This window comes from Ictidomys tridecemlineatus, chromosome 8 (assembly GCF_052094955.1).
Source record: "Ictidomys tridecemlineatus isolate mIctTri1 chromosome 8, mIctTri1.hap1, whole genome shotgun sequence".
Classification (NCBI taxonomy): domain Eukaryota; kingdom Metazoa; phylum Chordata; class Mammalia; order Rodentia; family Sciuridae; genus Ictidomys; species Ictidomys tridecemlineatus.
Genome location: NC_135484.1, coordinates 21,738,262 through 21,752,770, shown reverse-complemented (window position 1 = coordinate 21,752,770; position 14,509 = coordinate 21,738,262). Strand labels below are relative to the sequence as shown.

The 14,509-nt window shown below is 41.4% G+C and overlaps 1 protein-coding gene across 12 annotated transcripts in view; it reads left to right on the top strand.

Moving 5' to 3' along the window:
- Phactr2 (phosphatase and actin regulator 2) overlaps positions 1–14,509 on the top strand; it is a 269,022-nt gene that overhangs the window by 142,078 nt on the left and 112,435 nt on the right. For 2 of the 12 annotated variants that reach the window (XM_040283416.2, XM_040283415.2), the window contains exon 2: positions 13,262–13,336. The exons of the other annotated variants lie outside the window; for them this stretch is intronic. In XM_040283416.2, the coding sequence (XP_040139350.2) occupies positions 13,262–13,336 (75 nt within the window). The remainder of the gene's footprint in view (positions 1–13,261; positions 13,337–14,509) is intronic. 12 annotated transcript variants of the gene reach the window in all.

Below are 14,509 nucleotides of genomic sequence, written 5' to 3'. Positions count from 1 at the left end.
ACTCCCAATTTTACCCCAAATGCAGATTGCAGAATCACGTCGGTTACACATCCACAATTTTACATAATGCCCAATTAGTAATTGTTGTATTCTGCTACCTTTCCTATCCCCTACTATCCCCCCTCCCCTCCCCTCCCATCTTCTCTCTCTACCCCATCTACTGTAATTCATTACTCTCCTTGTTTATTTTCCCATTCCCCTCACAATTCCTAAAAAACAAATACCAAATGTCTTCTTTGATATAATGAGAGCAACTATGAACAGAGCAAGGAGGAAGAGCAGGAAGAAAAGACTAACATTAAACAGAGTCATGAGGGAAAGGAAGAGTAAAGGGAAATTGCATGGAAATGAAGGGAGACCCTCATTGCTATACAAAATTACATATAAGAGGTTGTGAGGGGAACAGGCTACTCAGTTTTAAAGAAAGAAAACAAGCAGAAAGTTGGACATTACCTGTGGTCCATTGCTCATCAGGTCTGGTCCCTAAGGAGCATCACAAATATATTTAGTTTTATTTTGTCTTCAGCAGTTTGAAAAAACAATAATGGATGGGCAAGTCAGATTTTGTCTATTTCCTACTTAAAGGCAGTTTAAGAAAGAACATAAACCTGGGTTGTTGTCCTATAATTAAGCTTGTTTATTTCAAATAGAGGAAAAATTCTAGCATGTTTTCTTTTCTCGGGGACTTTAATATAACAGACCAACTGCTAGTCTTATTCTTGGGAGAAAAGATTAATATTTAGTGAAGACTCAACTGATGTAAAAGTGATATTGAGGTAAAAATAGTCTTAAGAAAATAAACACTTCTTTTTCCCTCCACTCCCCCATCTGAATCAGGGGAACAAAAAACAAAAGCCACAGTAATCCAGAAGGGAACGGGCAAGTGACATTACTTATCAAAAGGTTGGTCTGACCATTATCAGTTATATTTATAAACTGCCCCTTGGTTTATTTTCATTTCAAGGAACTGGATATTTTTACTCACATAAACCTTCTGGCAAGTTTAACACTGTAGCCTTTAAACACTAAGGAAATTTGGGTTGCCAAAGAGAAGGCTGAAGTGCTATTTTGTTTAAGAATATCTTGGAAAGCTCCACGGTACGTACTGCTTGGTGGGTGTATTCCTGCAGATCTGCTTGTTTTATGGGGGGGTATGAAGAGGGAGAAACAGTGGCTCCTTTATCCAACAAGAGGCTCCTCAGCTAAAGGTATGATGTGGAAGGTGCGGTGCTGAACTGTGGCCGGGAGGATCAAAACCTAGGCCCTCCCCACAGGTCTGAGACTAGCAGGCGCTCAGTGGAGATGTGCAGAAACGAGAAGGAAGGGAAGGGACAGCTAGAGAACTCTGGAGACACAATCAGAGGGTTTGAGGGGATGTGTCTGCCTGCCACATGCAGCATAGATTTCACAGAGATGGACGGCGGTGCCCAGGGGCAGACAGGCCACAGGGATGCAACGGGGGGGGGGGGGGGGGGGGCGAAAGGAACACTTGATCTAGGGAGATGGATGGAGAAATGGGAGTATGTTGCCCAAATTTGTGAGTCTGCCACTCTGACCTGTCTTTAAGTTCTAGGTTCAAATCTGTAACTGATTTGCTTGACGGGTTTGTTTGAGTACTTTGTGGGCATCTCCGTGGTAACATTTCTAAATAGAAGGATTGGTTTTGAACCCCCAAACCAGTGCTTCCCTTGACTTTCTGCATTTTACCAAATGATACTCCCAGCCACTCCCTTATACTAGCCAAAAAATCTAGGAATCATCCTGTGGTTTTGCCCTTTCTCCTCCACATCCATCCATCAGCATGTCCTGTTCATTTTGCCTCCAAAATATATCTCAAGATCATTCTCTTCTTCCTGTCTCTACTGCTTGCCACCAGCCAAGCCCTGGTCATCCATTTTCTGGACAACTGCAGAGATTCCAGACAATCTCATGCTTTTGGTCCTACCCTTCTGCAGTTCATTTTTTTTTTTTTTTTTTTTTTTTTTTGCACAACAGCCTAAGTAATTCTTTAGAGCATAAATCATGTCACTTCCTTACTCTAAACCTTGCTGTCTTCCCTTTGCATTTAGAATGAAATCCAGATTTCCCAGTCTGGCCCTCAAGTCTCTACATGTTCCTCCATGACCGCTGCCCACCTCTGTGACCTCATCTCCCACCACTTTACCCCAGGTCCCCTGTCTGCTGCTACAGTCTCTGCCTTTTGCAGTCCTCAAAATCTGACTGTCTTCTACCTGTGGACTTCTGCAGTTGGGGCTCCTGTTGGAGACACTCTTCCCCTGACTCCGTACAAAACTGGCTCTTTATTTCATCTCCACCGTTTTCCCCTTGTGGAGACCTTACCTGGCTTCTCCTCTAGGGTAGCCTGCAGCCACAGCCCTCTGTATTCTCTGGTACTTATCACTCAGATTGTCTCATTTATGTTTATTTGTTCATTGTCTCCTTTCACTGGCACATAAGATCCACCAGCTACGGACACTCTCTGTCTTATTCACCAGTGTATCCTCCATCTACTTTTTCCTACCCATTTGCCTGACACAAAATCTCTGTCAAATAAATGAGTTGCTCTGATTGGCTGGGTCCTCTATTAGCAGAGTGGTGGGAACTGAGTAGAAAGTTAACAGCCTCCAAGAAATGGTGAGTGTTTGAGGCCAGGGCTTTAGTATTTACCTCCAGTCTCTAAGTGGCATGGTTATGTGGCCACTTATTGACTCTTCAGCTCCACACATTACCTGCTCACCTCACAGTATGGAAAACTGAAGATGGGGCTCCCTTTATCTCACTGTCCCAACCCAATCCCATCTTTCCTGTCCTGTTTCCTCATCTTCCCAGCATGTCTGTGCTGCACTGTGATCAGCTCAGTGGTCCAGGTATCTGCGTAGGAGCTGATGGCAGCTGAGCCATGTTGCTTTTACTTCTCTACACAGCTTCTGTTCCCCCGATGATCTTCTCTGCATGTGCTTGACTGGTGTTCCCACCTTTGTCGGGTTATGTAAATCTCTTTTCAATATCTTCAGACACTTGGGTTCTGCTTTTGAGTTCATCTAAGCAGTTTCTCCATAGTCTTTGCCCTCTTCCCATTTGGACAGGATTTTCTCTAAGCTGCTGCCCAGCTGTTGCCTTGGGTTCTCTCAGCACCACGCCCTGGAGTTCCTTCCACTTCCTTCTTGCGCTGATTCTCCAGATTGCTGGATCCCACATCTTTTTTTTTTTTTTTTTTCCTGGATATATTTCCTTATTTTGGCAGAGCACGCCAGGAGCGTCTTGAGAAAGGCTCCTGGGGTAAATATTTTTTTGATTCCTTGTATTAGAAAGTGCCTTTCCTTTGGCTTCATGCTCGGTTGATAGCTTGGCTGGATCATAAGGTAGAAAAGCAAACTTGCTGTAATAAGCACAAACAGCCACCATCACTTACAATTAATCTTGATTACCATTTTCCCCAATGTGAAAGACTTTTTTTTTTTTTAAATTTCTGCAACAAATTGCTTTTTAACTCATTTCAAAAGACTTTCTTGGACGATTGTCACACAGGATCTCACCTTTGACCTGGCTTGTTGCACTAGCCTAAGAAACATTTTATGAAAGTTTAAAAGTTTTGTGGGGAAATAGACTAATTTAAAAAATATGTTTACTGTGGTATTAATGTGCTGACATTTTAAAAATGATTTACTACTTAAGGTCGACATAGAATAACTGTAGTTTCCCTATTTTTATATGTTTTTGTTTTAACAGTACATCTACTTTTCAGTATGCATATCCCTGTAAAATTTTGGGGTTTTATAAACTGTGGGGTGACATTTCACAAGTTTATGCAATTAGGAGAATGACCTATGGTGCTTGGCAAACTACTTATTTCAGGGTTTCATATTCTAGATCTAGAATCTTTTGGAGAGGGGCCTCCGAGTGGTTTTCAGAATCATTCTAGAAGTTTCTTAAACTGAGGCACATTCTCTGGAAAATAAATTCTAGAGCAGCAGGATTTTGAAAATGATGAAAATTTTACTTCACGAACTGCCCATCTTTCTCATTACTAGAGGTAAAAGTTACCAAGTGTTCAGTTCAGAGCCTGATACTCTTTACTCCATGCACTGCTGCATTTGGCCATTAGTATTAGCTTCCCATGAGCAGATATTCCCCTTGTCAAGTACTGTTTGGGGATTCTGGTATGATCTCGTCAGAAAACTTTGGGCTGTATACATTTTTCATTAATATTATTAGCAGCAAAGTAAAGTAATCCAGTTCCCACAGCAACCAGGTTTGAAATAACTGCGGGAAGGTGAAGAAGTCATCACACAATGGCAGTGGCCTTTGGAAGGCTTGCAGAATCTCTGCCTTTTGCTTTTCAAGAGGCTCCTGTGAGCTCCTTCTGAGGTGGCTGCATGCTGACTGTATAAGGGAGGAACCAAAGTCAAAGACCAGATGAAAACAGGTGTTTCACAATGAGTGGGAGGAACTGGCAGAAGGGTGTTAGTGCAGCAGGTTTCTAGAAAGGAGGCTGAGCCCTTCTCCCTTATGGAAATGTGGGCAGCATTTTCTGTAAACTCCAAAAGGAAGCAATCATTTATTGAAAAATTCTTTTCATATGTTCCTTATTAAACAATGTATGGCTTTTAATTTTCGCCTCTGTACGTCAGGGGGCATTCCTTTCAATGTTATGCCTCTTCGCAGAACATAGCCCAGTGTGAAGCAAATTCCATTGAGTCTTAATTGGGTCCTCTAAAAGCTTTTTCTGATGGTTGCTCAGCCCCCTGTGGAAGGCCTCTGTTTGTTGTCTGAGGTGTGTGCTGAACACTGCCTTGGACCCGGGAGGCCACCAGCTCTGGGGGTGGGCTCACAGGATGATTCAGGAGTGCTGTCACCAATTTCTTCCATTTGAGGGATTTTGTGTTTCTCAAAATGTCTTCCACATCTGTAAGACTAACTTGTGCTGACCTGCCAACCTGTTTACTGAAGAGCTGGGTGAGGATGGAGACTTGGAATGAACCAGGACAAGTTAGCTGAGCCCCTGCTGACGGTTCCTGTCGGCTCTGCCGAGCTGTGCTTCATCTTCCCGGGGCTCCAGGGGCAGGCCTGGTGCACCTGTGCACATCCAGTGTTCTGTTGCTTGGAAGGGACCTGACTGTCCGTTTTTCAATGCAAACATGAGAAGAATAAAACCCAAACATGAGATTTTGAAAGGAATTTAGAAGTGTACTCTTTTAAAAAACTGAATTCCCTTCAGTCGTCCAACCACAGCTTGTCAGAACACATGCATGCCTCAACTTACAGATGAGGACATTCTAATTTAATAAAGCCATTTAAAGTGTTCATAGCAGAAGGCTTCAGAGAATCTTTGTCTTTCTGTCTTTTAAGTGGGTTGAGGATGAGGTTGAAAGCTATGTACTATTTTCACTTCACTTTCAACCTACTAATAAAAACTTACAGACCAAAGTGAATGTCTGTATTGGTGTGGTAGGGCTGCTATAACAAAGGATCCCAGTCTGGGTGACTTAAAAACAGAAATTTAGTTGGGTATCTGGTGCATGCCTATAATCCCAGCAGTTTGGGAGGCTGAGGCAGGAGGATCATGAGTTCAAAGCCAGCCTCAGCAAAAAAAAAAAAAAAAAACTAAGCAACTCAGTGAGACCCTGTCTCCAAATAAAATACAAAATAGGGCCAGGGATGTGGCTTAGTGGTTGAGTGCCCCTGAATTCAGTCCCTGGTACCCCCCCCCCCAAAATAAAAATCAAAAAAATTCATTTGCTCAGAGTTTTGGAGTCTGGAAGTCCAAGATCAAGGGGTCAGCAGGATTTCTTTTTGCTGAGGCCTCCCTTGTTGGCTTGCAGACAGCCACCTTCTCTCTGTGACCTCACATGGTTATCCTTTTGCACACAAATCTGTGTCTGAATTTCCTCTTCTTACAAAGACCCCAGTCCTATTGGATGACATCAGTCTATCCCAATTGGCTTTTAAAGAGCCTGTATCCAACTGTGGTCACATTCTGAGGTACTGGAGGTTAGGGCTTCAACATATGAATTTGGAGTGGAGAGGGACACAATTCAGCCCACAGTTTTGTCCTAAAAATCAATGTACACACCAGTCTTCATAGACATGTAGATGTATTGTCTTCTTTCTGGCTTCTTTAATTTCACCCCTTAACCTTTTAGAGTCTCTTCCCACTCAGCCACAGTGCCCTACAGGCAGTAGAGGTGAGATGAATGAGAAGATGCACAGAAGTGACTTTCAGCACTGGAAATTAGCTGGTGTCACTAGGTGATGTCACTTTGAAAGTAAAGCCCAAGAAGTAAAGGGCATATGGGGTAAAACTAGAAAATGATATATGTGAACATCATGTTTCGGCTATAATTGTGTAGGAAATGGTGAGCAGTATCTTTTGATTGAATAATGCTGTGAAGGAAACCAATAAGAGTTATCAGGATTCCAATCCTAAGCCACGCACCTGTAACCCCTGGTTCTTGGGAGGCTGAGGCAAAAGGATCATAAGTTTCAGGCCAGCCTGGGCAACTTGGCGAGACCCTGTCTCGAAATGAAAAATAAACACGGTTGAGGGCATAGCTTAGTGGTAGAGCACCACTGGGTTCAATCACCTGTGCAGCAAAAAAAATTTTCAATCCCATTATTGTGGTCAGTAACTGTGTATGTGCCGCTTGACTGGTTTCATAATCTTCTTTGAGGTCTTGGGATGTGAGGCATTCTATTTAGAAAGTGTATTCCCACATGTCACTCTGGGTATCCCTTTCCTTTTCTGTGTTTGATTTTTCTTACCTTGTGTGCTTTCATTGTCTTAGGCATGTTTGATACCCAGCAGATTGACATGTCTCTTCACAAAGAGCCTCTAAAATAAGAAAGACAATGAATAGGGATGCTGGAGAATGATGGTGTTTAAACACCTGTCAGAATAAAGCCAGAACAAGAATGCTCTTGCCAGAAAATGTAGCCGATTCACTGAGACAGGTTGGTAGTTCAAGATGACTCATATGTAGGTAATTGCATTTGTGCTCTGGCTCTACATATTGTCAGATACCTAGCAGGCTTCTCATGATGGCCTCCTAACTCTTGTTAAATTTCATAGAAACTCTTAATGGGGACCGTCAGTGGTCAGTTTGGGTGCACTGTCACATTGTCACAAGAAATGAAGGTAGTGATTTAAAAGCACATTCATCTCCTATTTCTTTTCAGTGCTGGGGATTGAACTCAGGGCCTTATGCATGCTAGGCAAGCACTGTGTTGCTGAGCTGCAATCTCAGTCTTCAAAATCCCTTATTTAAAATAGAACATGTCTCTCAAGCCATCTCAGCACAAAAGTAAGATTTGGGTGCAGCAGAGTCTAGCAATCCTCATTCCTTTGGTAAAAGGATTTAAAACCCCCAATAACCTCAGAAATTAATTTTATAGCATCTCCTTGGACCAGGAGTTTGTAGAAGTAAGTTAGACCTTGACATGACTGAGATGCAAAGCATTCCCCCAAAAGCTGCGTGCAAGACCCAGTTCTTTTGGGACCTGATCTGAATCCAGATAATGATGAGGCGGGTGTGGGGTGAGGGTGTGAGAAAGTCTTAGCCAAATTTCCACGCCTGTTAGTTGTGCCTCTGTCATTTTAGTCTTTGAAGACATTTTGCAGATTAGAATATGCGAACATTCAATCTAAGGAAGGTTAAAAGTCACAGAACATTGGTGTTTCTCCAAGTGAGAACAATTCACTTGGATCCAAGACCCTATTTCAGATTCAAAACTTTGTGTCATATGGGCTACAAATGAAGTCTTACTGTATAGAATGGAAATAACTGTAAACATTTAATTAGCAATTACTTGTAGTTTTGAAGTCTTATTTTTATTTTTGGGTATTCTAATCCTGTGGTCAGAAAGAGCACTATAAAAGGGATCATAGAAGGGGAAGGACCCAGAATAAACCAAAGCCACTTTAATAATGATTTCTTAGCCAGTCTCCTGGGTAATGATTCTTGTAGTGCCAGAGTCCTTTTGGACTTGGCCATCTCCATTGAGTTTAACTCATTTTTTTCCCTGTCACCCCACATAAGGGATACCTATAAGAAATTTGAATTGAGGAACAAATAAACCAGTTATGGTCACTTTGAAATAAATGCCTTTAGAGTTCTATTATTTTGAAAAAAAATAATGGGTGAAGGATTAGAGCACTTGTAAAACTTGTATTTCCACATGTATACAAATATGAAGAGTATATTAAGTTCTAGTTTATAGTTTCCAACCTATTTGAATACACCTGTGTCAATTTTGTTGAAATATTTACAGATTGAAAACTTGAAACTTAAAGGGTTAAAAGTGGTCTTAAATGGTCTAAGGTTGATGAAATCATGGATCAAAAATTTTTTTTTCCTCTTTTCAGATTTTGACATTAGGCATATTTGGAAATGTGCAAAATGCAACTTCCTTTGGCAGCTGTAGCAACACACCTTATAAAGTGCAGCCTTTTCGAAACCCAAAATCAACATCAACTTGTATCTGACTCAATGTAGACGGTTCCTAGTCAGATTCTCAGTACAATCCATTAGGTGTTGTGTTAACCAGCATGCAGCCAGACTTTTGAATACATTGGTTTTTTTTTCTTACATACATGACAATAGTGGAATACATTGTTTTTTGTTTGCTCATTTTCTTTTGCTCTTTTGCTTGTCTGTCTTCCTTCCTTCCTTCCTTCCTTCCTTCCTTCCTTCCTTCCTTCCTTCCTTCATTCCTTCTTTCTTCCTTTCCTTCTTTTCTTTTTTAGCTACAAGCATTGAAATAAAACCAGCAAAGTCCCAGATGGTAGGTAAGAACCAAATCTCTCGTTCTTGTAGGTCATGTCAGCCTTCTTATTCAGTTCCTTTCTTTAATGGAGGGCATTTGTGCTCCAGGGTGGTGGTGATTTTCTTGGAGTGTCAGTTGGTCTCAGTGGCTCCTGGCTATTGTCTTGAGGTTAGTGGAAGAAGCAGGTGTGGACTCTGGGTGGGTATTTAGGAGTCTACTTTCCAGGGTGTTTTTGTTTTCCTGAAGACTTCTCGAAGAGCAAGAAAATGTTTGCCAAAGTAATTCACTGCTCCACTCACTGATTCCAATTCATGCATAATCCACCCTCTACTTTTATACCCTAAACTCCTTGATTGCCCTTTTTCCATTTCCATATATTGTTTTTTGTGTTATCTCTATTAACCCTAGCTGCACCCCATTCTGTGCATGAGGAAGAGACTCTGAAAGGTTGAATTAGGTTAACAGCTAGGAAGTGGAGGATCAGATTATTAAATTTATGTCTCTCTGGCCCTGGAAGCCCATGTTTTTTTCTCCACAGTACTCAGAGGTCTGGGTATATACTAAAAATGAATATTTCTTGTTTTTTAAGTATACAGAGAATTATACTATGATGCCAAATAGCTAGAGAAATAAACAAAACACACTGTTTTCTGACTACTCTGGAAGCTTGGATATGGAAATGCCTAAGTGTGAACCATCTCCATCCATTTCTATCTGCTGCCTGGGAAACTCGTCAAACAGCAGAGATTCAGTTCTCAGTTGAAGGGTGGGATGGGAGGTGTAGTGTGGTCTCTTTAGATTGGAACAAAAATGTGTTGCTGGTTGCCAGTCTTAAAGAAGGAGTCCTAGTGATCCAGCGTGTTATGGCACATGCTCAGCTGTTTGCCAACACTGAGCTACTGAATGAAATAACTTTATCTTTTGGTTCTACTAGATTCTCCAGCTTAAGTGAATTGAAAGTCTAAAGCATTGATTCTCAGCCAAGAATCTGTAATCCTGTTTAATCAAATAATTTAATTTTAAGTAAAAAAAATACACTTTTAATTAGGGAAAGGGAAAGAGACATGGGCTGAGAGGACAAGTGAGGATAGAAGGGAGGATGGATGTGCTTAAGATGCAGTATATTGCACGTATGGAAATGTCACAGTGAAACTTCGTAACTTGTACAGTTAATATGTGTTCATAATAAGAAACAAAGTAAACAATCAAAAGGCCATTTTAGAGTTTCTATATTGTATCATAGTTTTTTAAGAGATTCAAATTCCCATGTGTGATGCTTTAAAAAAAAATGGAAAAAACAAAACCAATTTGGATTTTATTCCAATGTAGTCAGGTTATCTCCTCTTCTGCTTTCTTTACTTTTCTTTCTTTTCTTCCTGAACTTCTCCAGTTAGGGGAAAGAAAGTAAGGACAAGAAGCATCTGAGATGCCTAATAAGAGTGTTTAGTTGAAGAAAGAACTGTTAATGGAGTGGGTGGGCATGGGATGGAGAGACACTCTTGAAAAAATTCATGTTCACCGCTCATCACTGTGGGAAAACAGAAACTTCTTAAAAGATTATTTCACATATAAATTCTTCCAGCTGTTTTTCAATTATTTGTCTTTGATGAAGTGTCTTTAAATTCTACTGTAAGCAGCAATTAAGTGTGCGCTTACCTGAAAAATGTGTCACCCCGCCTGTACTGTTCTTATGAGTGTTAATCATCTTTCCTGCTGGCTTTGATAGTTTCCCAATTTCAAACGTTAGTGTTTGTTATATTATCTTTCAAAATGTTTGGAATTCTACAGGAAGGCACTGTTGGAAACAGTTTCCTCTGTGGGAAGAATCTAAAGACCTACTTGAATAAATCATAGCCTAGCTAGGCCAGGCCCTGCAAATGATTGCTACACGTGACTTACATTTACATTTTTCAAATATTAATTAAGGACCTTCTGGGTTATAGGTATAGTATGGGGGCATCCCCAGAATGAAAACCAGTTTGTCCCTCAACTCATGGGACTCCTGATATAATGGGAAAGATTATTTTTTCTTCATAATGAGACAGTCTTTGCCCCTATTCACTTAATTACAACAACAACTAAAAATTATTTTTATGGCTTCTGGAAAAGTTGGTGAACTGCAACTAGCTACTTTTGAAGTGCAGTTATGGACTCTTCCCCACCACTGTAGCACACAGTCAACATTCCTTCAATATTAAAAATCTTAATAAAAATGATATGAGAAAAGAATTTTGGAATAAGTTCAGTGGCTGAATAGTGTCCAGATTGGATTGAGGAGCTTTGCGAGTGGTGTGATACCCAAGTCCTGCTGGTGGGACTCGTTTCCTGGAAAGCTTGCTTAACATGCATGCCCTTCTAAAGAAAGAACCAGAATAGGACATCCTGCAGGTGGGACCTCCTCGGTGATCCATGTGGGAGAGGAAAAGATATAAAGTCAACACTGAAGATATCATTATCATAAACTTGGTTTTTAAAAAACTAGTGGGATTGTTTCTCTGTCAAGAACATTGGGTGTACAAAAACTAAGGAATATTAATCCCCAGTGACTTTTAAATAGTTTCCTATTTAATTTGAACAGGTTATTTCCACCTTTTAAGCAAAGTTATGAAACTAGCCGTAAACTCTGAAACCCTGGAACAATTTCATCCCAAATTTTTTTACTCATAATTGGGAGACTTTTGCGCCATTCATGTCAGGGGAACTATCCTCTTGGAGTTACCCACGCTCCTCTGCATGTATCACATGTTGTGAATCTAGGTTGGAATGAGGGTTGCTTCACTAGAGTCATCCTCCATCATTGACCGCAAGCCCCCTAAGGGCAGAGATCAGCTCCATGTAGACCCTTCTTTACAATGGTTGCTCAGTAAATTAATTGTGACTGAAATGCTTCCATACCATAGGAGGCACATTTTTTTTTCTTCATGGGCATCTTTTTGTAGACTTCCTCCTCCTCTTCCTTGCCTTATCTGAAATGGGGCTGTCCTTGGTAGGTAGTAGCACAGCTTCTCTGATAAAGCTATTTAATGGAGGTCTGTGGTCCTTTGCCCCTTATACCACAGGCACCATTGACGTTCCCCCCAGCTTCCCAGTGCCATTTCCACCATCTTGTTCCAGGACTGTGCACACCTTCATTTGAAGTACATTCCATCCTGCCAAGTGTTCTTGCTACCATCTCCAGACTACCATCTCATCTTCCTATGCACCAGATGAGATTCAGGCTTACCCTCGCCACTTCTTCTTCCTATTCCTCAAAGAAACTCAGTCTCCCTGTCTGGCATTCTGGCTGGTGCAGTACTGTAGCCCTTCTGTCTCATCTTCACCCTCTCCACCCCCCGGGGCTCCTTCTCCTCATCCCATAAACATTCTTGAGTGTCCTTCACACTTTGTGAATTTTAAACAAACAGCAAACAGAACCTTTTCTTATACTGCATCAAACTCGATGCCAAAAAAAGTTCAAGGTTCCTTATTGCGCAAAGCCCACTTGCTCCTCAATGTAATTGTTTCTCTGAGAATTTACCCCTGGCCCTCAACAGCTGCTTTTGTTTGGAAGATTCCACCAAACTTCACTCCAACTTTTTGCTAGTGTGTCAGTAATGAATTTCTGACTGTCTGTTGGACCTCTTCCCTTGGATGTCCTGCCAACACCTGAAGTTCATAATGTCTAAACACGATCTGAAGGTCTTTCCTCCAAGTCTTCTTTCCTCCTGACATCCCACTCCACCCCTGTGGAAGCTCAGGCCGTGGAGTCCTCTGTGACTTCTCCAGGCAGTTCCTCGGACTCTTTCTCTGCAATGTCCCTTGGATCCATTCATCACTTTCAGCCCTTTTCCACTGCTCCTCTCCAAGTTCAGATGCCTGGGATGTTGCAGTCACCTCTTAACCGAACTACAAGTCTATAAATCTGGGAGCCTTGGGAACACCACATGACAAATTGACATAAATTCTTCTCTGTGGAATCTATCTCCCGGCATCCTGCTTTCCATTGTATAGGCTGCACGTTTCACCTCTGCCCTGGGGAGAGAGTCCAGAGTGCTACATGTGGCCACCTCTTCGTAGAACCAGGCGTGGGGACTTGGTGTGACTGCCAGGGAACTGTTGGACATGCAAACAGGGTCAGTCATGTTATAGGTAGATTCTCAGGACCCTTACTTATCCACCAGCCTTTTGACTAAAGACATTGGTTCAGATTTAATGTGTTACTTTTTAATCATACTTCGGTTACTGTCATCCTCCTTAGGAATTTTTTTTTTTTTGTCATTTTGTCAGAAGCAAAAATTTAGTCATTTATTTTAAAAAAAAATCACGATGCTTTTATTGGATTTTATTTTACAATTATATGGAAGGCCTACTGGCCTCGCTCCTGCGGTTCCATTCACCTGTGCACAGGCTCAGCACAGGCAGGGCGATCATTATCCTAACCCGGGTGGATTGCAATCCTTTTTCACTTGGCTAACTGTCCACTAGAGTTACATATGGACTTTTCTTCCTTTTCACACAGCGCACCCTCTACACACCCTGGACTCTGAGAGTCGCCTCAAGGAGATGACTAGCCTTCAAGGGAAGCGAGGTAGAGGTCGGTGGGTTCCTTAGTTTTTCTCTCTTTCATGTGCTTCCTGTCCTTCCTAAGCAGAGCTGTCGCTGCCTTTGCGGAGAGAACCCTTTGCTCCTCCTGAGAGCAGCGCTCTTCAGAACTTCAAATGCTGTCATTGTCGCTAAAATTTATTTTTCATTGTAAAGTGACCCTTTTCCTACTCAATCGGAGTTCCTTGAACCCTCTAACGTGAGTGACTTGACTTAATCTGTTAAATATTCTGTGGCAGGTCTAGGGGATATTGTTCGTTTCAGTGAATCAGGATGTCATACAGCTGCACAAACATACTTATTCTGCAGGCCTTTTGGCCACAAGTTTAAACTCTGGAATTCTCTGTCAGTACTTGCAGGCAGATGGAAATCTTTAGTAGCTTCTCCCCTTTGGGGGTTTAGAAAGAATGACTGCCTGTGTTAGAAAAACAAGTTTAAAAATTGATGGTATCAAACTTCTAAAATTAATACTATGGTAAATAAAGATTCTATACAATCAAAGGTAAATATAAAGTGAATAGAATAGTCTGCCTACAACCAGCATGTAATGAACTGTGTTAACACTGATTGCTGTAGAGAGCAAAAAAGTACCTGCCCTAGTTTGGATTAGTGCAAACAAGTGGTTCTGGATAGAAATGAATTATTGTTCATTAGGGTTTCTGTCTTGCCTTCTCTTAAAATATACTCTCATCCATAAACCTTCTCCCTATTTTATACAAAGGACACTCTAGAAGCAAGCTGCTGAGTTTAAATCCCACTTACCAGCTGTGTAACCTTGGGCAAGTTGCTTGCTCTCTCTGAACTTCAATGTCCTTATCTACAAGATGGGGCTACATTAATAGCACTTACATCACAGAGTTTTAGTGATGATTAATGAGGCAATACTCATGAAGTCCTCAGAACAGGTCTTCCTGTGATCTGTAAGATTGATATGCTCAGCACAAAACAATGTGAAGAATCACCGAATTGTTAAAGTTGGAAAGGCTCCTGGAGATTATTTAACCTAGTCTCCTAATTTCAGCATTGAAAAATTAGGGTCCTTGCTCAAGGTCACGGGGCTAGTTAAGTAGCAGCATTGGATCTAGGATCCAGCTCTCTTCTTGGCTTTCCCTTAACCATCCCAGTTGGGTGATCAAAATCCAGAATAATAACCCAGATTTACTGC